Below are 27,327 nucleotides of genomic sequence, written 5' to 3' on the forward strand. Positions count from 1 at the left end.
AAGGCAAGTCTCAATCCTGTATGATGTACTGTGTCCAGCATTTTGATGTATGACTTCCTAGGAGATCCATAAACAATACTCCCATAGTCCATTTTTGATTGAACAAGTGTCCTATAAAGTCTCAAGAGTACTTCACAGTCTGCACCCCATTTAATCCTTGCTAGCACTTTTATAATATCCATTGCTTTAAAACATCTATTTCACAGCATTTTAATAAGGAATAAAGGATAGTTTATCAAAATTAAGTCCTAGGAATTTTGTCTCTTTTACGACTTTTATAAGTTCCTTTATAACAAAAACACACATCATCTACATATAATCTACGAAATATATTAGACCCCATAACTCTTACAATACCATTAATTTTAATACTAAAAAGAGTTACTGAAAGTATACTTCCTTGAGGCACTCCTGATTCTTGTACATGCAAGTCAGATAATACATTTCTAACTCGAACACGAAAAACTCTACTGGATTAAAATTTGAAATAAAAACGGGTAAATATCCCCTAAAGCCCATATCATACAAATCTTTTAAAATACCATACCTCCACGTAGTATCATAGGCTTTTTCTATATCAAAAAATACCGCTACTACATGCTCTTTTTTAATAAAACCATCTCGTACAAAAGATTCTAATCTTATAAGATGATCAAGAGTACTTTTTCCTCGTCTAAATCCACATTGATATTTACTGATCTTTTTCCAAGGTCCACACCAGCCGGTCATTGATCATGCGTTCCATGGTTTTGCATAAACTAGTAAGGGCTATTGGACAATAATTATTTGAGTCAGTATGGTCTTTTCCAGGTTTAGGTATTGGTATAATTATTGCCTCTTTCCAGTAATATGGTAATTCTCCTGATTTCCAGATGTTATTGAAATTTTCCAGTAGAATCAATAATACACTATAGGGTAGATGTTTCAAAAACTGATAGTGAATTTTGTCAGGTCCAACGGCAGTGTCATTGGCGTTTTTTATGGCTTTCAAAAGTTCCTCCATGGTAAAAGGCTGATTATACAATTCAGCATTATCAGAGGAGAAATTAAGTTTTTTCCGTTCCTGCTTTATTTGCATTTCTTTAAATCTGGGAAGACCGTTTTCTAATGATGAATTTCTCTCAAATGTCTAAAAGTAGACCATTTGTAGTTTGTAATGATGTCTAAAATGATGGAGTAGGCCTGTTTTAAGTTGTTTCAGCTGTCATATCATCTGAACGTGCCGGCGCATTTGTTGGTCAGAGGGTTAAAGAAAACAGCCTATTTAGTTTCATATTTGTTTAAATGTGAACGGGTGTGAACATCATAATTAATTGATAAGATATTGTTGGTCTAACAATGTATTTTAGTTTTTAACAATGTATTTTATACATTATCTGTAGAAATCACAAGTACTGGAACCTAGCAGTTAATTTATAATAATCAGACACACGCACAAAATAAATCCCCCATATGTTTGGACTGTCGCTCCCCCTTGCGCAAAGCTTTTCATTTCTCCAGCAGCACTTGAACATAGGACAGAAGACAGTGAATTATGATAAACATTATTATTATTACTGATTACTATAAACATGATTATTGTGTTTATAGTTCATGTCACACACCATATGCACTCCTGCAACTTTCACCAGCAAAAATAAATATATAAATAAAATACAAAAAAAGGTGCAGTGATGACGGGGAGTACCTCAACACCATGGTAGGCATCTCATTACCGCGGTGATGCGGTTATCATCACAGCCCTAGTTTAAACAGTTACAGGTTGTGTAACTAAGCGACAGAACGTCCATTAAAGACGCAATTATGACGAAGTAGTATGTCCCAAAGCTTGCATACTCTTCTGCTGCTACACACTCAAAACTGTGTACTTTTTCTTTACAAAAACAGTACATACTTTTAGGACATAGTATAAGTAGGCGAATTGTGACGGAGCAACTGATTCATCCAGTAATGAAACAATTTATGAGTGAGTCATTGAATCATACATAGAACATATTTTTTTTTTTTTTAAATTCAAATGAATTTAAAATTTTAAAATAGACTGCAGCAATTAATATTTTGTTAGAACCTCTGGTAAATTACATGTTATTTCGTATAGTTGTCATTCAGAATCATTATCTCAGTTTGAAACAAACAAAAAAGTGTTTCTCAATTTATCCAGAATTGTGCATCTCTAAGTTTCTTTAACACTTAATTATTTAATCTTAATATAAAATATAAGAAACATTTTACTTATTTTGTTTTAAAATTATTTGTTGTTTGCCTTAATTAAAAATGGGTTAAATTCAAACATGTTTTTCTACTGGTCTTTTTTTTAAAGTTATTTTTAAAAAAAATCAATAATTATCGATACCGAACAATATGAAACATTATATCGTGATAATTTTTTAGCTGTATCGCCCAGCCCTTTTTGTGCCATGGGGAATAGGAGGATTAAGCCCTACACATGCATGTGCTTTAAACACCACATTAACTCAACATTTCAACTCTTATTGAACACATTGACGCTTACTATCACACTTTGTCACACTTCATGAACTCGTTAGCGTTTTCACATGTGACTAGCTTTAGCCCACATGCAAATTAGCACTGGCTTGCGTGCTACACACGTGCTATGAAGCCTAAATACACTCATATCAGTTCGCTACCGAGTTTAAAACAATTTTCTTGCAGAACATCAAGCAAATGTATAAAACATAACTCACCATGTCATGAATTCAAGGTCTTAATCAAACAAGGAAGTTCATTTGCGGTGCTTTGACGCTCCGTGGGTCTGCATCGGCCTCCATTTCTCACGAGTCTCCGCCTCGCCCTCTTCTCACTCCAGGCGGCAACAGCTTCCCAAAGTTATCGCATCCACTCAGAAATTCCAATATTTTAGTTATATTTAATCAATTTTCTCTCTAAACTGATAATTAAACGCGGAGAATTTCTGGAGATTGCACCGCACAGCTGCTTGGTCTGCTCACGCTTACAGCGGCGCCGGCGCGACCTGAATCTACTGCTACTATTGGCTCTCAGGGGGAGTCTGTCACTGTTGCACAATCAGTGATTGGATTAAACTCTTTTCTTCTAAAACACTTATTTTTCTCTATTTCCTTTTCTAAACTTTTTCCAACTTTTTCCAACTTATACTTCTTTATTGGTAGCCTGGGTAACACTTCTTAAAACCTTTCAGCCTGATCCTGATGGTGGAAAAGAGACTAATGTCAATGGGAGATCTTCAAAATTTAATCTTAAATTTAAATTCTGCCATATATATATATATATATATATATATATATATATATATATATATATATATATATATATATATATATATATATATATATATATATATAGGAAACGGTAAGATTTTTAATGTTTTTAAAACAAGTTTCGTCTGCTCACCAACGCTGCATTTATTTAATTAAAAATACAGTAAAAACAGTAATATTGTAAAATATTATTACAATTTAAAATAACTGTTTTCTATTTGAAAATATTTTAAAATGTAAGCTGAATTTTCAGCATCATTACTCCAGTCTTCAGTGTCACATGATCCTTCAGAAATCATTCTAATATGCTTATTTTCTGCTCAAGAAACATTTATGATTATTATCAATGTTGAAAACAGTTATGTACTTTTTTTTTTCAGGATTCCTTGATGAATAGGAAGTTCAAAAGAACAGTATTTATCTGAAATACAAAGCTTTTGTAACAATATACACTACCGTTCAAAAGTTTGGGGTCAGTAAGAATTTTTATTTTTATTTTTTTTTTTTAGAAATCAATACTTTTATTCGGCAAGCTTGCATTAAATCGATCAAAAGTGACAGTAAAGACATTTATAATGTTACTAAAGATTTATATATATTTCAAATAAACGCCGTTCTTTTGAACTTTCTATTCATCAAAGAATCCTGAAAAAAAAAATATTGCACACAAATATTTTGTACAATTGTACACAATAAATATTTTCTTGAGCAGCAGATCAGCATATTAGAATGATTATATATATATTTACAAAAAAGCAAAGTCCAAATAATTCAAAGCTCTACTACCATCAAAGAGTCTGACCACTGATGACACCAAGTCTGCATTGACGTGTAGGCTATGCAAGGCCTCAACGGGGTCAAGCAACACTTGTAAAGGACAGAACAAATCACACAATGTGCACTGGGCTTAAGAGATGAACTAGCTAAAGGTAAAGAGAAAAAAGGGAGCATTTAATGAATCTGACATTTTCCATGGAAGTTGTGCTGACGAAAGCAGATGGAAATGCCAGCTTGAATGGTTCCCACTTCTCTGTTTTGCTCTCCACACCATGCTTCCCATGAATTTTACACCTTTGGACATGGATTTGTGAGAGAGCTTCAAATCAAGGCTGATCTCTCTCTTCCTCTCTGTCTCTCTCTCTCAATTACTCTGTCATTCTCTCTTACAGTTTTACACACACACTTTTCTCCCCTTTACAAATGAGCCTGCGGTAAAATTAATGTTCTGTAACCATCCCGTTAACTGCAGGTACCCTGTTTCTGTACCGACGGCAGCTAATGCCCTTGATCTTTCATTAGGAGTCCACCTAAAGAACCTCAGGGAAAGCTGGGTCCAGTGGAGCGAGGGAGAGGAGGACAGAAAGCCCTTCCATCAGCAGCCAAGTCTGCCCATCCGGCATTTACCACAGAAAGGACTTCAACTACTTCGAAATTTTCTCCACTAACTTTCATGCAATTTTTTTCTGCACCACATGAAGCCATTCTATTTGTATTTGAGTACATGTGCATGTCATTTTGAGTTTATTTGACTCAAGTTCAGTTTCAAATGTAAATTAAAGGTGCAATTTGTAATAATTCTGTCCGCTAGAGGTCGCTAGAGGCCTATTCAAAACAAAGGCGTAGCTTGATGACGCCAAGTTTGAGCGCGGAATCTTGGGACATGTGGTCTTCACCTCATAGCCGGTGGAAACAATCGGGATAGGACTCGGGAACAAATCATGTTCATGGATGTGATTATTAACGTTACTGTAGTATGCAGAGCAGGACCGAGTGTTGTGTGAAGCTGAACGAGGCCGCTGGAGTGATTGCGCAACACACGCCTCACAAGCAGCAGAACTTTTATTATGCCACAGTCGCCGGCGCCGCTTCCACTTTTCCGGTCATGAGTTTGAGGTAATGCAGCTCTGTTTATCATATTAGATACATTTGAGAGTGTTGAAAATGATGTTATAAGGTTACTCTGTGCGTTCGCTCGGCGGCTGCTGTGAGACACTTGTTTGAGACACACTGCAGTAAGATAGATCGATTTTAGAATATCATGTTAAATTCTGGATAGCTTGTGTTGATAAATAGCATGCAATTAATTTTAAAACGTATTGTATGATGGAGAAAATGCTGTATTACTGTTACTAAAAATAAAGCTGCATCTGATTATGCTATGTTAGCTACTTGACAAAATAGTGTTTTTCTCTTAGGCATGGTAAAGCATGGTACTCAAAAAAAATCAAGAAAATTAGATTTAAACAATAAGACTAAACGTGTTGAGCTATAACACAACAATTAGTTTTCTGTCTATAAATATATCAAAACAGATGTTCCCTTGTCTATTAAAACATGTAATATATTAAAGCGACTTTGGTGTTTCCATGATTTCTACAAAATAAAACCGGAAACTGAGGGTAATGCAGGTATAACGCAATTGACAGGCGACTCCTCACACGTCCCGGAGTCTTGGCTAAAATTGCAATTTTCTCACGATTTACAAGTAGTTGGAAACATTTGGGATATTGTAAGTACTCAAGTGAACAAAATATATAACACTGGCCTAGCATTTTTTGGATATTTTACTGCAAAAATATTACATATTGCACCTTTAATGTAATTAAAAGTTAAATAAATCACCAAATCAGCCTATTAGAATAATTTCTGAAAGATCATGTGACACTGAAGACTGGAATAATGAAACAGATTTGCCTTTCACAGGAATAAATTAAATTTTAAAATGTATTGACATACAAAGCAGTTATTTTAAATTGCAAAATTATTTCACAATATTACTACTTTTACTGTATTTCTGATCAAACACTTAAGTCCTCTCTGGTATGAAGAACTTCGCCAAGCTTGCGTTCATCTGCCTCCGCTTTTGAGTGCAACGATCTGCAGATCTTTCGCTACTTCTATTTCATTGCAGCTCTATCACTGAAAAAAAAAGCTCAGTCCATGATGCAGAAACTGCCACAAATTACATCAGGTTTCAGATCCAAATCTGTTTTAACGTCGAGTCACCAATTTCCAATCTCATGTAGTTTGTTGTGCATTGAGTAACGTGCTCTGACAGGAAATTAACCACATTGGAAGGGGCGTTTTAAAATTCGAGGTGAAGTCGAAGGCACATGGACCACTAAGCACTTGGTGCTATCGATCATTTTTCACACAGTGTAGCAATCAAACCCGCCTATTAGTTAGCTTTGTATGGTGCAGCCACCTGCAGACAGAAGAGACCCCATTGATTCACTATGAGTTCATTGAGAACTTATTTAGAGAATTAATGTGTCTTGGCGAAGGGCTGCAGCTGCTCTATCGAGACTGCCATTATAAAATTAGGGTGTCCGAATGATCCAGATGTACGGCTACTCCTGCAATCTCATTTAACTGGACAGGTTTATTCCTCCCAGGAGAACTGATGTATTCATCAGACTTTAAAGGCCCATGTAGACTGATGTCGATCAGAAACAAGAATTAGATTTATTAGATCAACATTTGAATTAAATTTCACAAGGAATGTGGCATTAAATCTCTCTGATATGTTCTGCCAGCTTGGGATTCGGTTATTGACTTTGTTTGCGAGAGACATTCTGGCAAGCAGATGTAAATATGTCAGGAAGGCCGTGGTGCATCCCTGATCCACACAAACTAGATGTAATGTCATATGAGATTTACAGCTTGGTGCCTGCTTTAATACTGAAACTGTATCGGCGCCCTGGCTAGTCTATGATGTCTCTACGAAAAGAGAAAAGCAAGATTAAACTCAGTGTCTGTGTGAGAGAGAACAAGACGAAGAAGAAAAGAGCAATGTGTTAAAGCCCTGGGCATTTTAATTGTGATGAAAGTAGGTTAACCAGAGGGGATAAATTACCAGCATGTGGAATGGATGGGAGACAAGGGACCGTGCGAATGGTCCTCCCTCTCACCTTGACTCCTAATAAGACACACGTGCCGGGGAGCCGCCAGTCTCTTCTGGTTCCGCTGTTACAACATGCCTCATCCTGGTGCCATTTGCAACTCTAAAATTAAGCCCTACACCATGATGTTTTTGAACTCTTTGGTGTTTTTTGCCAGGGAAAGTCTGCAATCACAAGATAAACTCATAATGTGCACATAATGCTATCCACACTAACTGTATATCTCTGTATTTTTTTATTTTTTTTACTGTCAACGGTAGTCCCATATTATATCATATTTTACATTACAAATAGGTGTAATATAAAATGTAATAAAATGTAATATAAATTAATTTAATACTGTCTTCTCAATCATGTTGTGGTCTCTAACGTTTTGAAAATCTTATAAGATTATAAAAATCTTTTACTGTGGCACCAGCTTAACTTGACCTAGTTTCCCAGTGTATGCCAGTTTGTGTAGAGTTTAGTTCTCTGTGCATAAATTGGACTACTCCCTGTTTTGTTCAATTGACAGTTGGTTATCATCAATTTTAAATGTGGTTTGTGTGTGTGTTCTCCTGAGTTTAAGGGTGAACTCACACTAGGCACAGGCACGGTTGCTTGAACCGAGCACGATTGTCCCCCCTCCGCTGGGCTGCACTCACATTGCACTTCCAGGCTGGAGCACGCTTACGTCATATACGATGCAAATTTTTGTATGGAAGAAAACAGGATGAAAAGCACTTTCGATAAGATACTGCGTAATAGATTTATCATTTATGCCACGCACCGATCTTTTGCGTGTTTCCCCTCTTCCCCTTTTTATTTATTTACGTTACTTAAATCGGCCTCCGGTGGCTTAGAGACCGTTTGCCTTACCATAATTTAGTGTTGATTTAGAACTTGTCCCGCTGTCCCTACAGACGTCACCTCATCCCTTCTTCTCGTATACTTTTGAGTGAGTTGTCTTCTCCGGGCACACACTCTGAGTCCCTCCCGACCAGGTTAATTTACCCATAGAGTGACATGATATCATTGATGTTACGTACAAATGAGCGGTAAAAACCTGATCGCACATTCGTTAGTTTATTTTTTTTCTTGGCAAGATGCCGCCCTGGGCCATTGCCCATGTCGTCCAGGCCTAAATCCGTCACTGACTGGTTTTAAGGATAAAAGTTAGGCTACTCAGCTTAGTACATTTGGCCGCGTCGACAGTTTCTAGAGCATCAATATTTCAACCCAGTGCCATGACAACACCGGCCCTCGAGGCCAAGTAAACAGACCGGCCCACTGGGAATTCTCCCGGTGCTCCCGATTAGCCAATCCGGGCCTGGGCCAGGGAAGACTAAACGAACTGGTTCAGAGTGCCTAGTGTGAGTACACCCTGAGATTCTTCTGTTTATTTCTGTTTGTAGATTAAAAACTCTTTAAATTGGATTCTTTTGTCATTTGTGTTGGATTGCAACCACCAACCATGGCAGAATAACCGACCCTCTAATGTGTAAAAATATGGACTTACCAGCTGTTCGCCTGCTCTGCATGGAGCAGGAGCATCATACCTTGAGGACCACACGAGAGACTTTTTAGCGTACCTTACCACTTTCCCCAACCGTTCCCTATGTATGTTTTTGGGACTAGATTAAATACGCGGTTTAAGGCACGCCTGCCCGGTGATGGTCCTCAAGGGACATTTGCCGCCTATGTAGTGTGGATACTGGTGAATTATGGATCTGTATTCACCATCTGCCCAGCTGATGAGGACATCACCAGCACTACTCCAGAAATAGAGTACAGCCAGACTTCAGCCACACCCCTGTGGACCAAGAGCCTGAGCCCACCACAGACGCAGAGCCCGAGCCTGCAGCGATGACAATGCCAGAGTCAAGCCAGCTATATTGTTCTGTAAGGAGGGTATTTTGGTGGAGTATAAGGGCATGGGATGGATCCCTGCCCATACTTCCAAAACTGATGGTGAGCTGTGCCAGTTCCCCACAAAATGGTTTCAGGATTTGGAAGAGGATTATCCCTGAAGTCTCCCATCGCCACTGGTCTTGCCCAGCTCCAAGTCTCTTTGTTCTTCAATGATCCCCCAATGACACCCAGCCTCTCTCTCCCAACTCCTCTACCAAAGACACACCTCCGCTGGCTCCCTCCAGTCCCTTGGCTCCTCTGCTACTGGCTTTGCCTGCAACTCACGTCCTCCTCGGGTCTTCCGGTCTCCAGCTCTGTCTTGGCAAGTGGATCCCCTGGCTCTGCCACCAGCTGCCTGAGACCATCACTCCACTTCAGCTTGTCAACCAGTCACCTCCACCTTGGCTCCTACCTTGGCTTCACCTGGGGTCGTCATCCTTACAGCTTCACTGGTCTCCCTCATCCCTCCGGCTCCGCCTTGGTCAGACGTCGCTCTGCCTGTGCCATGGAGTTCCGTGCCTTCAACTGTGCTTCATCCCTTTGCCTCTTCAGCTCTGTCGGGCTCCACCTTCATCCTCAGTCCCACCTGCTCTGCCTCATCCCACCCTTCGTCAGTCCCTCGTCCTCCTCCTAAGCCCCCTCCCTCATCAGTTGGACTTGTTACTGCGGGAGGACGCACCTTCTGGGAGGGGGACTAATGTCACACTTGTTAAGTAATATTAGTTCATTTGTGTTTTAGTTTGGTTTTGGTCTGTTCCTGTTTTCCTGTTTTGTTCAGTTGATGGTTATCACCGATGTTAAACATAGTTTGCATGTATGTTCTTCTGAGATTCTCCTGTGTATTTCTGTTTGTGGATTAAAGACTATTTAGATTTAATTCCTTCATCATTCATGTTGGATTGCAACCACCAACCATGGCAGAATTAACTGACACTCTAATGAGTAAAAATACGCGTACTTACCAGCTGTACACCTGCTGCTCTGCAGGAGCATCATACCCTCATACCACAGAGAGACTTTTTAGGACCTACACGTTACCTTACCAGATTTCCTAACGTACCTTACTCACTGTGTCCCCGACTTTATCTCTGTGTTGTTTATAAAGTTCAAAGTGTTTTTAAAAAAATATTTTTAATGTTTTTGAAAGATGTCTGAAAGAAGTCTCTTGTCTCTTGCTGCCTACCAATGCTGTATTTATTTGTTGCTCAAGAAATGTTTCTTATTATAATCAAACTGCTTAAGTTTTTTTTGTGGAAACTGCATGATATGTATTTTTTTCAGGATTCTTTGACTAGAAAATTCCCAAAGCGAAAAATATTTAATTGAAATAGAAATCTTTAGTAATACAGTTCAAATGTCTTTACTGTCACATTTGTGCAATTTTTCATCCTTGCTGGAAATAAAAAAGGTTAATTTACCCATATATACTATTTTATTATCATTAATTGTATGTTTTACTATACTATATTTCTATATTATTTCTTAAATGTAACACATACTTTAATGAAAACTGAAAACACCATTAAGTTCCTATGCAATGAAAGAGAGCACCTCTGTATTCTCTGAACACAAACTTCTTTGTCAATACAGTTGTAAATGACAACAGGAAGATGTATGACTACAGGAATGAAGTGATGACTATTTTACGGGAGGGCAGATGCCCGCTGTCCCTGGCAACAGTGAGAGACTGCACGAGCGTCACTAGTAGTTATGCAACACGCTAACACAGACAGCTGAGAGTGAGAGAGACTGAGCGCTTTCATTAAGGACTCTGAGAGCTCGGCAGGGGTCTCTGCCATTTCACGTACAGAGCGCCAGAAATCACCCTGCTGCTATTGCTAAAAATAAAGCTTTCCTTTCACTGAAGGATGTGGTGACTTAAAAGTTGTTTTGTGTTTACTTTTTACCTTCTTATTCTCTTTTCTCTAAGGGTTCCTGGGAAAAGGTCCCTGGCTTTTTCAAAGCATGACAGGTTGATAGACAGGTAATGGGTTCAAAGAGCCTGTAACCTTAATACACAACTGTCTGAGGTCTTAGTGATCATACAGGCAGATACCTGTGGATTGGAAACAAAGAACCATATAGCTGGTTTTATATGATATTGATATTTATATGATATTGAGAGTCGTTCCTCAGACAGAAAAATAAAATATGGGGGATTTTTGAAAGATATGCATCAGGCCTTGGTGTAAAGCATTATATTGTTTTCATTTAATTTAATGCTTTTCATATTTAATTATTTCCAAAAATTAAATTTGCAATCAGTTCATTAATATGAAAAACAAACAACAGCAACATCATCAACAACAACATATATGTGGCTCTTAGACACTTGATCTAAAGTTAAATTTAATGGCAGGCGTTATAAGAACTTTGGTGCCCCCTGTAGGAAATATGTATGTTTTACATTCAAATACATAATTCCAATTCCTCACACACTTTATTCAGAAATGTTAAAAAGTCATGCATCTTAACTCATATAGTATTTTATTGTTTTATGATTCCTTGCTAGGAATTAGGTTTAAAAAATTGCTTCACAAAAGACATTCCAAAACACACATACACACCAAAACAGGAATTTACATCCAACAGATGGCGTACATGAGTGAAAGCAATTCATTAATTAGATGTTAAATACAATAATGTATGTAAATCCATGACATGACCGTTTTATATATTTAAAATAAAAAATAATACAAATAATAGAACACACAGCTCTCACTTTAACTATAATATAATATAATATAATATAATATAATATAATATAATATAATATAATATAATATAATATAATATAATATGACTTTTATTTAGACGCAATTTTTAATCCATGTGATGCGTTTAGGGGCAACCAGAGCCATGAGTAATGGCAATGGGGGCAACTTTCTTCGACACTCCACCTGATTTGCACTTGATTGGACATTTGAAGCAGCGCTGCTTTAACTCTCCAATCATCTGACAATAAGGTGGGGCATCGAGCAGCGCTGCTTCAACTGTCCAATCAGCTGTGATTAAGGTGGGGCATTAGCGCTGATTTACCGGGAGCGAGTGAGAGCTACAATCTGCTTAGACTCAACAACACGATATCGGTATGTAAATATTCCCATGCACTTGTTTTTTTTTTGTCTTGTCGCTGTGTTATATACACAATACTGTCGACTTAATATGCTTAAGAATCTTGAATTATTTTCAGAGGTATATATTCGGGGATAAGTATTTAAGTTACATAAGTTACCATGAAACTATATGTCTCACTATGTTGCAACAGGTTGTTGTAAGCGCGTGTGCTTTGTTTACATTGGTAGCAGGATATGTGTAATACGTGGCAAAAAGTAATTAAATATCAGAACACACAAATGGAAGATGTTTTATGTGAAGTAGATGTCGTAAGGAGACATTTGTAGTTGTTTTTGTGCCATTGTTACGTGTTGAAGCATGTCTTGATTTATTTGATAACATATCGCAGCAGATTGTTGTTGTGTGATCGGCATTGATTAAGATAATAATTGAAAGAAACGATCATATCTTAATATACTGTTTTCGGACACGAGCATTTATTATTCTATAATGCTTTGTCCAGCTAAAATTATTATAATAAGTCCGAATACTTTTTTGTTCCACTCTCTAAAGTCTGCTACAATTTAATTCAATTTCATGAATTTGTCTATCGTTGTAACATCTTATTTTACATATGTATGATGCCATTTTTGCATATTTAGAATTTCTGAAAGGGTTCAATCAGTGATTTTGAAGATCCTATTGGTTACCAATTTTACCATGTTAACCACAGTTTTCAATAAAATAAATAATTAATTAAAGTTGCTCAGTATGGGAAATTCTTGAAATTAGATAATTTCAGCATGTTTTTTTTTTTTTTTTTTTTTTTTTTTAGAATTTTGTGATAAAATTCACATTGTTTTTCATAATGACAATATGAAATCAGAATTAGACTTGTGTTTTTTTAGTATCAGTAATCAGGCTGTCTTAAAAGTTCAGTTTTAATGGGAAAAATGCTGCATTGCATGTAGTTTTGTCCAATCAAATGCTTTCTAAAATGTCCCTTCTCTAAAAAACACTTGCCTAATACCATCTAATTTAAAAGGAGATAATACCTTTGATATGTCCCACCTCAGTTTCTATAGGAAATCCATCAAGAGAGGAAGGAAAATGGTTCTTGTCAAGTAGGTCTTTAATGTGGTGAATAATACTTAAGTTGATATAGTTTTTTTGTGATGGCAATAACTAGTAACTGTGGTACTTTATCTGTGGTTACCATAGTAAATGTTTGTAAGAGGTGTTCAGTTCCTCAGGGAATGGTGAAATTGAAACTGCTGTGAAAATCACGCGGAGGTGGTGGTGCCAGTGTTTTTGTTGTTTTGTATAGGAATGTGAATAACATAGCATGTCAGAAACATTTTTCTTGCAGAGTCATTGCTAGAACTGGGCTTGTTCGGTTTGCTTTTGTCTATGTAGAAACACACACAAATATTCATATCCTTGTTGGGATTTACCAGACTATGAAGAACCACTCTATTTAGGCATCTAAAATCTATTCATAGACTAATCCTAAATAAATATGGCCTTTCAAATATGAATCAATACATAATGGATAGACCCTGTAGGAACCTTTGTCAGGTTTTGACATTGACATTTTAAAAACCTCTGTGAACATACTCATGGTCAAGGTTTGCATGTGGCAATTCTTATAATGTGTACCTGCCTACATTAACTCAATTATACTTACTCTCACTAGGTGAAAAGTAATGGTGTAGTTAGTTGTCAGCATATACTATTCATCTTCATACACGGGCTACATTACCGCAAGACAAATGGCATGGCTATCCAGTCTATATCCTATCTATTCATTAGCTGCATTTATATGTCCCAGGTGGTGGATTGACCTTTTTACCTATACATGGATTCAGTTACTTATATTTGTTTTTACTCATTCTACTTGTTTTGGAACTGGTGGCAGTGTCTTTGAAGACTGAGCGCAGCAGGATTTTCTGGTAGAGCGTCTGGAGATTATGGTGTTATTCATGTGAGCTTCGCTGCTCTGTAAACAGTTTCTCTGTGAACTTGGCATGAAGCTGAGAACTTTTGGTTGGCAGGGGGGTGTAGACGCTTTTTTATTAAAACCGAACCACTCTTTGTTGTCTTTTGGTGCATTGCTGGGTTTTAGTGAGACAGCAAGCCCACTCCATGAGATAAAGCTGTAGGGAATCGCAGAGTTTCTCTTGCTAGGCACAGTAGGGGACATTGCAGGAGTTAAAGGATTAGTTCACTTTCAAATGAAAATTACCCCAAGCTTTACTCACCCTCAAGCCATCCTAGGTATATATGACTTTCTTCTTTCTGATGAACACAATTGGAGTTAATAAATATCATGACGCATCCGAGCTTTATAATGGCAGTGAGCGAGGATCAGCGAGTATGAACTGAAGGCAGTCGTGGCCTAATGGATAGAAAGTTGGACTTGTAACCCAAAGGTCACGGGTTAGAGTCTCAGGTCCGGCAGGGATTGTCGGTGAGGGGAGTGAATGTCCAGTGAATGTCTCCCCACCCTAATTACCACGACTGAGGTGCCCTTGAGCAAGGCACCGTACCCCCAACTGCTCCCTGGGCGCCGCAGCAATGGCTGCCCACTGCTCCGGGTGTGTGTTCACAGTGTGTGTGTGTGCACTTGGATGGGTTAAATGCAGAGCACAAATTCCAAGTATGGGTCACTATACTTGGCCACATGTCACTTCACTTCACTTCACTTCACTTCACTTCACTTCACTTCACTTCACTTCACTTCAAGAAAGTGTCTCCATCCATCATAAACGTATTCCACACGGCTCCAGGGGGTTATTAAAGCGCTTCTGAAGCAAAGTGATGCGTTTGTGTAAAAAAATATCCATATTTATCAAGTTATGAAGTAAAATATATAGCTTCCGCCAGACCGCCTTCCGTATTAAAGTTACGAAAAAAGTGTAAACTGACGTCGCGTCAGTTACACCTTTTCCGTTAGTTGAATAGGGACTACGTAGATCGTAGTGTAAGTTTTTGAATTGCAAGAGTTTTACACTTTCTTTGTACGTTGAATACGGAAGACGGACTGGCAGAAGCTAGATATTTTACTCAATAACTTAAAATATAGATTTTTTTTTATATATATATATATATATATATATATATATATATACAAACGCTTCACTTCGCTTCAGAAGGGCTTTATTAACCCCCTGGAGCTGTGTGTTTATGGGCGAGTAAAGCTTGGGCTAATTTTCATTTGAAAGTGAACTTATCTTTTAAGGTGGCTGAACTGGCTCTGCTCTGGCCCCTTTAAACCGGCTGGAACCATTAATGTCAGTGGTCGGTGAGGTGGGACAATATCCTTACCAGATATGTTTCAAAACAATGACAGCGTAATCTGGCTAGCCTCATGCAAAACAAAACTAGACACTTGGTCTCTTCAATTATAATCAAGCTGTCTGGAAGCAAACACCTATTTTTGTCACGTTGCAAAACTACTCCAGCCACTTTGTTTTCCATTATTCTGTATTGTTTTAAATTTTTATTATTTACAGATATCATACTGTTTGTCTGATTGGTTGCTATGAATTTTCTTTGTCGTATTTTGATTGCTACACCATAAACCCGGTGTTATTTGATGATTATTTTTATGCTATTATAGTATTTATTAATATTTTTAATTAGCTGATATTTTTATATTTTCAGTTTTTATTGTAATTTTCGTTCAAGTTGTAGTAATTTTGTTTTTATTAGTTTTTGTCTTTAAAATGTTTCATTGTTAGTCATTTTAGTTAAACTTAAAGGGTTAGTTCACCCAAAAGTGAAATTTCTGTCATTAATTTCTCACCCTCATGTCGTTCCAAACCTGCAAGCCCTTCGTTCATCTTTGGAATGCAAATTAAGTTATTTTTGATGAAATCGGAGGGTTTCTGAAGCACACATAAGCAGCTCCAGAAAGGTGGTAAAGACATCATTAAAATAGTCTACGTGACTATAGTGCTGCATTGCGTCTGCTACATCAACAGCGTAGGAGACTGACAGGGAACTGACAACAAAAAACTGTTGAGTAAAGTCGTTATTTTTGTTTTGTTTTTGTGCACAAAAAGTATATATACTTCATAACATTAAGGTTGAACCACTGTAGTCACATGGACTATTTTAACGATATCTAATGCCTTTCTTATGGTGGCCCAGTAGTGCACAACACAACGAAATTAAAAAGCAAACATAAGTTCACAACACAACGAAATAAAGCCACAACACAACGGAAACAAGCCACAACACAACGAAATAAAGCCACAACACAACGGAAACAAGCCACAACACAACGGAATAAAGCCACAACACAACGAAATAAAGCCACAACACAACGAAATAAAGCCACAACACAACGAAATAAAGCCACAACACAACGAAATAAAGCCACAACACAACGGAAACAAGCCACAACACAACGGAAACAAGCCACAACACAACGGAAACAAGCCACAACACAACGAAATAAAGCCACAACACAACGGAAACAAGCCACAACACAACGAAATAAAGCCACAATACAACGGAATCAAGCCACAACACAACGGAATAAAGCCACAACACAACGAAATAAAGCCACAACACAACGAAATAAAGCCACAACACAACGAAATAAAGCCACAACACAACGGAAACAAGCCACAACACAACGGAAACAAGCCACAACACAACGAAATAAAGCCACAACACAACGAAATAAAGCCACAACACAACGAAATAAAGCCACAACACAACGGAAACAAGCCACAACACAACGAAATAAAGCCACAACACAACGGAAACAAGCCACAACACAACGGAAATGCTCCCGACCACTTGGGGGCTCTCAGAGCTCAGTAATATTACTATTCCTTGCCACTGTTCTATAAAGTCGACAGTTTTACAAAGATCTCAATACCATGATTAGTTTTAAGTATGTAAGCATTGTATATCGACATGATATATTAATTAAAAATCAACTACGTTCACAATAGCTTCATATTTATACTTGTGAATGATTTGATGCGATACCACGGCGCATGATAAAGGGAACATCCACCAATTCCACCATGTGGTTAAAACGTATAATTTGTATTCATTAAAATTACTTTTAACATTTAAAAACAGACATATTCAAATTCCAAAGGTTGTTAATTCCTGTTGGAATTTGAATATGTCTGTTTTTAAATGTTAAAAGTAATTTTAATGAATACAAATTATACGTTTTAACCACTTGGTGGGATTGGCAGACGTTCCCTTCATCATGCGCCGTGGTAGCGCATCAAATCATTCACAAGTATAAATATGAAGCTATTTTGCACATAGGTGATATTGAATTAATATTTTGGGTCGATATGCAGTGGTTACATACTGTTTAAACTAATCGTGGTGGTATTGATATCACTGCCGACTCTATTGAACAGTGGCAAGGAAAACTAACTTTACCGAGCTCTGAGAGCCCCCTAGTGGTCGGGAGCATTTCCGTTGTGTTGTGGCTTGATTTCGTTGTGTTGTGGCTTTATTCCGTTGTGTTTTGGCTCGATTCTGTTGTGTTGTGGCTCGATTTCGTTGTGTTGTGGCTTTATTTCGTTGTGTTGTGGCTCGATTCTGTTGTGTTGTGGCTCGATTTCGTTGTGTTGTGGCTTTATTTCGTTGTGTTGTGGCTCGATTCTGTTGTGTTGTGGCTCGATTTCGTTGTGTTGTGGCTTTATTCCGTTGTGTTGTGGCTCGATTCTGTTGTGTTGTGGCTCGATTTCGTTGTGTTGTGGCTTTATTTCGTTGTGTTGTGGCTCGATTCTGTTGTGTTGTGGCTCGATTTCGTTGTGTTGTGAACTTATGTTTGCTTTTTTAATTTCGTTGTGTTGTGCACTACTGGGCCACCGTACTTTCTGGACCTCAAAAAGTGCAATGATGTTGCTACCTATGTGTGGTTCAGAAACCCTTAGATTTCATTTAAATATCTTCATTTGTGTTCTGAAGATGAACGAAGGTCTTACGGGTTTGGGACGACATGAGAGTGAGTACTTAATGACAGAAATTTCATTTTGGGTGAACTAACCCTTTAAACTTACTTAATTTAAGTTGGTTGCCAAGACAAGATTTTTAAGATTTGCAACATTGAAGTTAGCTTTTTTTTTTTCTGTGAATGTGTGCGGCTGTGCACACTTCCAATTCTTTAGAAGCTATAGTAAATAACTATAGCTTCTAAACTAGTGCTGTAAATAGTAAAATAATTTGCACTACAAACCAGTGTGTTATGATTACGATAATAAATTAAAACAAAATATCATAACAAATAACAGTTTGCAATATCAAGCAGCATAACGAACAGTTTTTGTACAGCTAAAATAACAGGAAGTTGATGAGATTGGAAACCTCTGCGACGAAATGAAGTTACAATAGTCGTGCCAACTCTTACATTAAGAAAAAGGTGAATAGAAAGCTGAACTGAGACCTGTTGGCTCCTATGATGAGATGCACCTGATACTTGTGCTCTACACTACTGTCACATACAATATGTAGACCATGACCATCATGCATTTTGAGGTCCAGATGTGGCTTGACATAGCAGCACCACCACAAAGATAATAACTGTTTATTCCTGTATTTCTAGATACTTTAGACACTTTGTTTTTCCAGTTTGGTTTGTTTGTCTTTACTCCCATCCACATGGACTGCATGAGGCAAACTCACTAAGACTGTGAGCACTGACAGCAGGAAATTATTCACTGTCTAAAAGCACAGTCTGAATGATGTCATGCTTGATCATGAGCTCGCGGATGGTCATGCAAGTGAAAGATTTAACACAGTGAGAGAGTTTTGCAGACCAGCTCTGCCAAACGTCCTAATTGTGTACATATCTTGTGGACGCCTGCATGCACCACTGACATAACTGACAGACTGCCATAGCACAAGCCTGTTGGAGTCTGAGAAGTGGATGGAAGTTTTGTAAGATTTTGCAGCTGCAAACATTGGTGTTGCTTTGAAATTTTGACTGTACACTCCAGAGTGCAACTAAAAAGAGCTTAAAATGTTCACAGTAAGTTAAAATCTAGTCAGTTCTAGTTTCAATTACAGCTTTAAATATGTCTCTATGACCCTATTAATAAGCAATTATTATATATTGCATTTGTTGAGAATATAAAAAAGGTTGCAAATTTGAGGCTTTGACAGCTAGAAGTGACGGCAGTAAACAAAAGGCTTGGTGTAAGTGTTTTTGACTGCAAAACAGAAAACAACATGCCCCGACAGGGCCCTTCTATACAGGATGAAGGCTATGTGAAGCCACAGGAAGGACTACTGTTAAATGTCTGACAACTGAAAACTATTTATAACACAAAAAGATACTACAGCCCCACTGGCTTCTTAGATGCCATAGGAGACATTAAAGCAGTGTGTTGTAAATATAATCAAAGTTTCAAGTGTCAAGGATCACTGCATTCTAATGTCTCATTAGTGTTCACAAGGATCCGGGTGACAAATGCACCACCTAAAAGCCACCAGTACCTTTCAAAGGTCACAAAGGAGGAAAGGCATTGTGATCATGATTTTTTTCACATCAGAGGGCCTATTTTCCCTCTTTTAAATCAAGACCCTGCAGGAAACACACTTTAATAGAGGAAGCACACTTGGACGTGCTGAACAATTTAGTAAATTGGGGCCAATTCCGTAACATGTTTTCGCTTTGGTGACAGAACTTTGTATTCACAATTCGGCTACATGCTACCCTTCCTCAGCCCCCTTTTTCAAACCAAACAAAGCAAGCACCTCCCTCCAGCTACTGAATTCATTAAACATCTCACAACACCCATGTTTATTAAAAACAACAGCCGTCGTTTACTGATTGGGATGCTGTCTATCAGCCCTGCTGTATATCCTCAGCCATTTCCTGTCCAGTCATGTAACTATTTAAAAGTACTATTGTTACTTAATATATTTGCGTCAAGTAATCAAATAAAACCAGGGCTAAAAAATAAATAGGGCTTTCAGGTCCTAAACAAAACAAAGCCAAACAACTTTTGAGACACCAAAACTTGTAAAATGGCCTGAAAACTAACAGTAAAAACCACAAAACTCTAATTATGAATTAATAGGGTTTTTATGAAATGAATGCTAAACAGTAACCATTTTTGTAACTATTTTTACACTATTTAGTGACACTTTTTTAAAATAAATAAATAAATAAAGTACTAGGGCTGTCAAGCAAATACAATTTTTAATCTAATTAAAGCTGCAGTCCGTAACTTTTTTGGGTTAAAAATCAATTTTTGAGCAAGTACATAACTAGCCAGTGTTCAAAACTATCTCATCATCTTAGCTCGATTCACAACAGTAAGCTTGTGATAATGTTTTATAATAAGAGCGACATGGTGGATTTCCACGGGAAATTTGAGCATGCAGCAGTTCCTCTGTGCGTCATTACGTCACATCCGTAAACAGAAAGGAAGGAGTCCAGGCTAGTCGGTTTTATCACGTGAGGATGCAGCTGGTAGCGGATCATTTATAGCCTTTTCTCACAGCAGCTGAAATAATTAAACTTATCATTTTGATGGTGGATTGTAATCCAGAAAGATCCAAATGACAATCATCAGGAGAACTGGAGATTCAGCCGTAGTCAAAAAGCAAAAGACTTTAGACTGTTGAGTGGCTACAGAAATTGAAATCTACAGGTAACGCTAATACACACAGTCATCGTAATGCTGATGTTGTTAACATTAACAATTTGAGAACAAAGTATAACAGTAATAATAATTTGCATGGTTTGGCATGATCCGAGCTAAGCGATCGTTAGATTTAATCATCATTGGCAGCACGATTTATTGTAGGCCTAATGCTTTTTTCCTCAGTTGGTCAGAACAAAAGTGGCAGAAATGTTACTTGTTCAGATTATATTTTCCAGTGAAAATTCTTATATTGGTCATACTTTCAAGACGTAGAATCTGTGATTCTGAAGTACAGTATCCACACCGGTGCGGTGACTGACAGCAAGCATTAGATTCATCCGCGCTGACGAGCTGTGCTGATGCACAACGCACGTACAGATAACTGTTCCGCATATGACTGCAATTGCAGGTTTCAAACAAGAGATGGTGACAAAGAGGAAAAATCGCGGACTGCAGCTTTAATTACATTATATGCCGATTAATTAATCGTACATCAAATTTGGCTGAGAAATTACCCCCAAAAGATCATTTCATCAGATCAAGTCATTATTATGTTAAATGAGAAAAGCATAAATAGATATTACATAAAGTAGGCTAGTTTTAGAAATAAATATTTTATTTGATTCAATGTAGAATTTATTACAAATAAACGTTTAGGCTACAACGGCCATGATTTTTTTTTTTTTTTTTCTGAAGCTGCATCTGAATTGGTATTTAGATATATTTACAGACCAAAACAGTTTGGTTACAGACATTCTTCAAAATATCTTCTTTTATGTTCCACAAAAGAAAGAAAGTCGTACAGGTTTGAAACGATAAATAACGATAAATAAACAGAATTTAATTTTTGGGGCAAACTGTCCCTAAAATAGGAAATGATTTTTTTAATGAAATGATACTCTAAATAAGAAACTAAAACTGCCAGTAGGTGGCAGTAAATGTCTAAATGAGTAAAGGTCATTCAGTCATTCTTTTTGTTCAAACAGCTGATTCATTCAGGAATCGTGCTGCGTGGATAGATGACATTAATTATGACATTAAGTATGACATTAAAGTATCGCAAGAGTGTTTCAGAAGCATACAGAGCTGTCTGCTCTCTAATTGCTCACGCAATACTTTGATGTCATACTGCTTACCACTGAGTTATGCTTACCACAGGCCCAAATCCCAAAATCCCATTATAATACCAGGCGGCAAATTTATCTTCTGGGTTCCGACGTCACACCTGCACCACTGTATTGCACTTGTTACTCGTACGAAATTGCTTAAAGGTGCCCTAGATTCAAAAATTGAATTTACCTCGGCATAGTTAAATAACAAGAGTTCAGTACATGGAAAAGATATACAGTGAGTCTCAAACCCCATTGTTTCCTCCTTATATAAATCTCATTTGTTTAAACGACCTCCGAAGAACAGGCGAATCTCAACATAACACCGACTGTTACGTAACAGTAAAACGTAAAATGGCAGATGGAGCAATAATAACTGACATAATCCATGATAGCATGATATTTTTACTGATATTTGTAAATTGTCTTTCTAAATGTTTCGTTAGCATGTTGCTAATGTACTGTTAAATGTGGTTAAAGTTACCATCGTTTCTTACTGTATTCACAGAGACAAGAGCCGTCGCTATTTTCATTTTTAAACACTTGCAGTCTGTATAATTCATAAACACAACTTCATTCTTTTATAAATCTCTCTCCGGTTAGCCACGGAGCACAGCCTCAAATTCACTCAGAATAAAACGTTAACATCCAAATAAATACTTTACTCACATGATCCGATGCATGCATGCAGCATGCATGACGAACATCTTGTAAAGATCCATTTGAGGGTTATATTAGCTGTGTGAACTTTGTAAATGCGCTGTAATATAGTCGAGAGCTTGTTTGGCAGGGAGCACGCGATTTAAAGGGGCGGTGCCGAGTGTAAATCAGTGCATTGTTAATGATGCCCCAAAATAGGCAGTTAAAACAATTAATTTAAAAAAAATCTATGGGGTATTTTGAGCTGAAACTTCACAGACACATTCAGGGGACACCTTAGACTTATATTACATCTTGTGAAAAAGCATTCTTGGATTGCATTCTTCACCTTTAACTATATCGTATCATATAGGCCTATATATGTATATATGCCTATATATACAAAAACTCTTAGATGGGTTTTTTTGCTCTAATATATTGAATTTTAGGGGCATTCTAACTGCATAGGTTGTAAGATGAACTACAAAGGTCTGGGGCGGGTGGGTTAAATTAAATTATTAATTTAACGCATTAAATTATTTTAATGCGTTGTTTTTCCATAAATTAATGCGTTAAATCAACAGTCCTATAAAATACCATTTACAACAAACTTCAAACTTTAGAACAAACTTCTGCTGTAAAAATGTTAATCTAAAAGTTGTCCCATTAACAAACATTCAGTAATTACAAATCTAAAGTAAATCTTACATTAATTGTTTTAGGTTAATACTGAGTCAGATATGAAGTCAATCACTTACTCAGTAATCTTTTCAAGAGTCAAACCAATTACTCATGATTAATTACTTGTAAGCTTTGTAAATCTATTTGTGTCAAATTTTGTGAAGGGATGAGGCAAGGACTGCCGAGCAACAGGCTTTCTATTTAAATATAAAATTAAGCAAAAGCAAACAAACAAACAAAAAAACTACCCCGTAGGAAAAAACAGAAAATGGCACGACAAGACAGGGAGTATGACATGACAGGAACACACCAATAGTTGACAATAAACTGGCACGGACAGAGCACACATAACTAGAAGAGCAAACAAGGAAGGTAACGAGGGAGAGAAGGCGGGGCAACTGAACCAATAATCAGGTAACACAGAGGACAGGGTTAAAGACAATAGACAGAAGAGCACAGGGCACATAGAAATAAACATGACAAGTCATATGCTCACACCAAACATGACAGATATGAAAGCAATCACAAGATGTGCACAAACAAAACATGACATGAACATGCAGCCAATGAGAGCACTCACCACACAAGACATGATGAAAGCACGTGGCCAGTGAAAAACACGAGCCGCGTGCTACCCCAAACACAACACACATGCAGACAGAAGAGCGTACAGCCTGAGCGAACTCAAAACCACACTCTCACACAACAAGACAAGCGCACAGAGAATGAGCGAATGCTCTTCCTGTGCTCTCACTACAGAAGACAAACACACAGAGCAAGAATGTCTGAAGTTGTAGCATATTTAAAGCACTATATAAATAAAATTGACTTAAAAAGAGTCTTGATGAGCACTTGAGCAGTAGGGCTGGGCAATATATTGAACTTTTACAATATATTTTGTTGAATATTTAAAATCACACAATATTGTGATGATTTAAATGTGCTTTTTTTTTTTTTTGTTAAAACCATATCAGACTATTTTGTGCCCATTCATTGTGTCACAACTTGCATGAAAGCATTAGGACAGAAATTTAATAACGTCTTATTTAACATCATTTTTAACATCAATTAGTAAAGATATTTAAGTTTTTATTAATTTCACATCAGTAAAAAAAAAAGAAAAAAAAGAGCCAGTTGTCCGTGGAAGTTTCCATGTGAATTTTAGGCGCATAGTGTACCTGCTATGTTTTAGTAAAAATACATGTAGATAAATATTATTATTTATTATACTTTACAGTTTGTTGCATATATATACTATTGTACCTGAATGGTATAAAGTTTGGTCAGTAAGATTTTTTTTTTTCTTATTTGAAAAAAAAAAGAAATTAAAGGTGCTCTAAGTGATCCTGGGTGGAGTAACTTCCTGTTGACGTTCGAAGTGTTGTCAAACAAAACAGAGGCTAGCTAGACCCTCCCTCCTCCTCCTCCTCCCCCTCCCCTCCATGCTTCCTGAAACAGTCATGAACGCGCATTTAAAATCATTCTTGTCGGTTATTGGCTGGAGCATATTTATTATGTTAAGTGGTCCAGGCTGCACCAGGTAGTTTTTGTTGCCGTTTTTGGAGCTTGTGGCGACTACAGAGACCGCATTTTTTTACAGTGTGTTCAGGGGACAGGCAGCTAGCGGATAGTGAGGAGATGTTTGCTGTATGTGTCAAAAAATGTTTTGGCCTAAACATGCGTGACATCGCTTAGAGCACTTTTAATACTTTTATTCAGCAAGAACACATGAGAATTGTAAAATTGACAGTAAAATATTTATGTTTCAAAAGTTTCTGTTTCTTTTGAACTTTTTATTAATCAAAGAATGCTGACAAACCATGTTTTTTTTTTTTTTTAAACATTGACAAAAAATAAGAAATGTTTCTTGAACACCAAATCCGCATATTAGGATGATTTCTGAAGGATCACGTGAAATGTATACTATATTTTTTGTGAAAAATGTTTGCTACAACAATAACTGTCTGGAAAATACCTTCATATTGAAATAGATCAAATCCCTAATGAATAGCTAATGTGTTTCTTTTCTTTTTGTCCTTAAGCCTTAGTAGGTGGACATGGCATCAAAGATTTGGGGGGAGTGAGGTGAAGTTACAAGGTACAAGCAGCTGAAGATACAGGACAGAACAGCTCCTCATGGCTGCTACAGCCAGTAGCAGAACTGGAACTCCAAGATCGGGGTGGGTCGCTTTTACAGATGAGGAGTCACAGGCAGGTCAGTACAAACATTGTCTTTACTCAGAGTCACAAGATATTTTGTGGGTTCAATTCTCCGGTAACAAACATGCTAATAAAAGGTATACCTTGAAAACTCTGCTGATGAAAGGCTGCAAAATTAATAAATGTAAATGTAAGTACCTCTATTACCAGTCAATAATAGACCTTCATCAGAGATAACCTTCCATCTTTACAATGTTAGGTACTTTATAAAGGTACTAGGTCATGTAATTATCAAAATTAACAACTTTTAAAACTGCTAAATGGAATTTTTTGAAAATGTGTGTTTTTGAAAGATGTTTTGTCAGCTGAACAATTGGCATGTTGTTAAACTGCAGTACAAATCAGTTGTACTTCTATCCCTCACAGCCTTGTTTTCATTCCTGTGAAAAATTAATTATGGCACAGCACTGCCCTGACTAAAGTATATGTCACAGTTGGAAATCCTTGACCGACATTGGATAGGAGGATTGTGAATGTTACTTTAGATTGCAAAGAAAGGCTCTAGATGAAGTTTTTATACCTGATTGAAAAACAGTGTAAGGAATTATAAAGACATGTAACCTTTTTGCTGATTGGGTATCAGTTTGTTTTACTCTGTCTGAGTTTGCGTTCAGACCTTTCTGTGAGATTCCTGTGTCCTGAGGTCATTGCTCCATAGTGATTACTGCGGGAACGGTCCAGAGCTCTTGCACCCTGCTAGATTTAACATTCAGCTGTGACCTTTCTTCTGAGAAGAAACACTTACTGTGTTTTTGTGTTTCTTCTTCTGCTCTGAAGATGAGGACCACCTCCAGCAACTCTTTAGACCAGCCTGTGCTGGACTCCTCTTCTTGGGCAGAAGTACCATGTGTGCCTGGCCACAAAACAGAGCAGACAGATTCCTGGGTTCAGTTTGATGAGAAACCATGGTCACCCTCTCCTCCTCCCTCAACACAGGTAAAAGGTATGAGAACTTCTTAAATATGGTTTATTTTTTTTGTTATTGCATAAAAGGTGCAATCTTACTTTGGGATTCACATGCTATACTCCCAACGGGATGGTCAGGGTTCAGTACAGTTCAATAAAATCTATCATCCTTCAGTTTGTTAAAAAAAAAATCACTGACAATACAAGAAAACAGGGAAATGCAATGCAGTGCACACAGTTTCGAAAGGGGTCATATTGTAAGGAAACAAGATCTTCTGAGAAAAGAGTTCTGTTAGGTTAAGGACTCTAGTTTCAAAACAAACTTCCTCCTCAGATCCCCCCCCCCCCCGCTTTATTTTTCAAATTAAAAATTTGAAAAATATTTTTTGTACTTGTATTATAAAAAGTACAAAAATAAATACAATTTTTTTATTGAAGAGTTCATAAAGTGCATGAATGAGCTTCACATTTCTGCTTTTTCTCTTTCATAACAATAGTCATAATAATTTCACAAAGAGACTCAAAATAAACTCCAAATAATGGGTGACAGATGCTTCCTCAACAAATGAGTACTTACTCATGTGATTTATGATACTTGACAATTCCTCTGGAGCAACCTGGGTTTATACCCTTGCTTGAGGGCACAATGGCAACCTTTCAGTACCAGCCTTGAGTTTTCTAACCATTACTCCACACCCATTTCAACATGGATTTCCCCATGTTTCCAGTTTTCCTGAAGAAATGTTATTATACTGATTTCTGTAAATGGAGTTGACTTAGTTGGGTTAGGCTGAGGAGGACTGTGTCACTTCCTTTAGGCCTGAGGATTGGTCTAGTCTTGCCTGTCTCTCTCTTTATCTCCGTCTGTCTCTTTTTTGTACACATTGACTCACCCACCCCCACTCTTGTCAAACCCAGCAGCTTTGCCAGCAACTCTTTCCCAGGAAATCTCCAATGAGAGGCCGAGTGCAGCAACACGCAAATGGCCAAACCCTTCAAACCCTAATTGAAGCCATAAGCAGAGTTT

General features: G+C 37.4%; 1 protein-coding gene across 1 annotated transcript in view; it reads left to right on the top strand.

Annotated features, from left to right (window-relative positions):
• Positions 1-12,055: 12,055 nt before the first annotated feature.
• ston2 (stonin 2) overlaps positions 12,056-27,327 on the top strand; it is a 37,511-nt gene continuing 22,239 nt past the window's right edge. The window contains 4 exon segments of the mRNA XM_048190777.1: positions 12,056-12,138; positions 25,217-25,389; positions 26,172-26,188; positions 26,190-26,337. Coding sequence (XP_048046734.1) covers positions 25,311-25,389; positions 26,172-26,188; positions 26,190-26,337 — 244 coding nt within the window. The 5' untranslated portion in view covers positions 12,056-12,138; positions 25,217-25,310.

Source organism: Megalobrama amblycephala, linkage group LG5 (assembly GCF_018812025.1).
Source record: "Megalobrama amblycephala isolate DHTTF-2021 linkage group LG5, ASM1881202v1, whole genome shotgun sequence".
In the NCBI taxonomy this organism is placed as follows: domain Eukaryota; kingdom Metazoa; phylum Chordata; class Actinopteri; order Cypriniformes; family Xenocyprididae; genus Megalobrama; species Megalobrama amblycephala.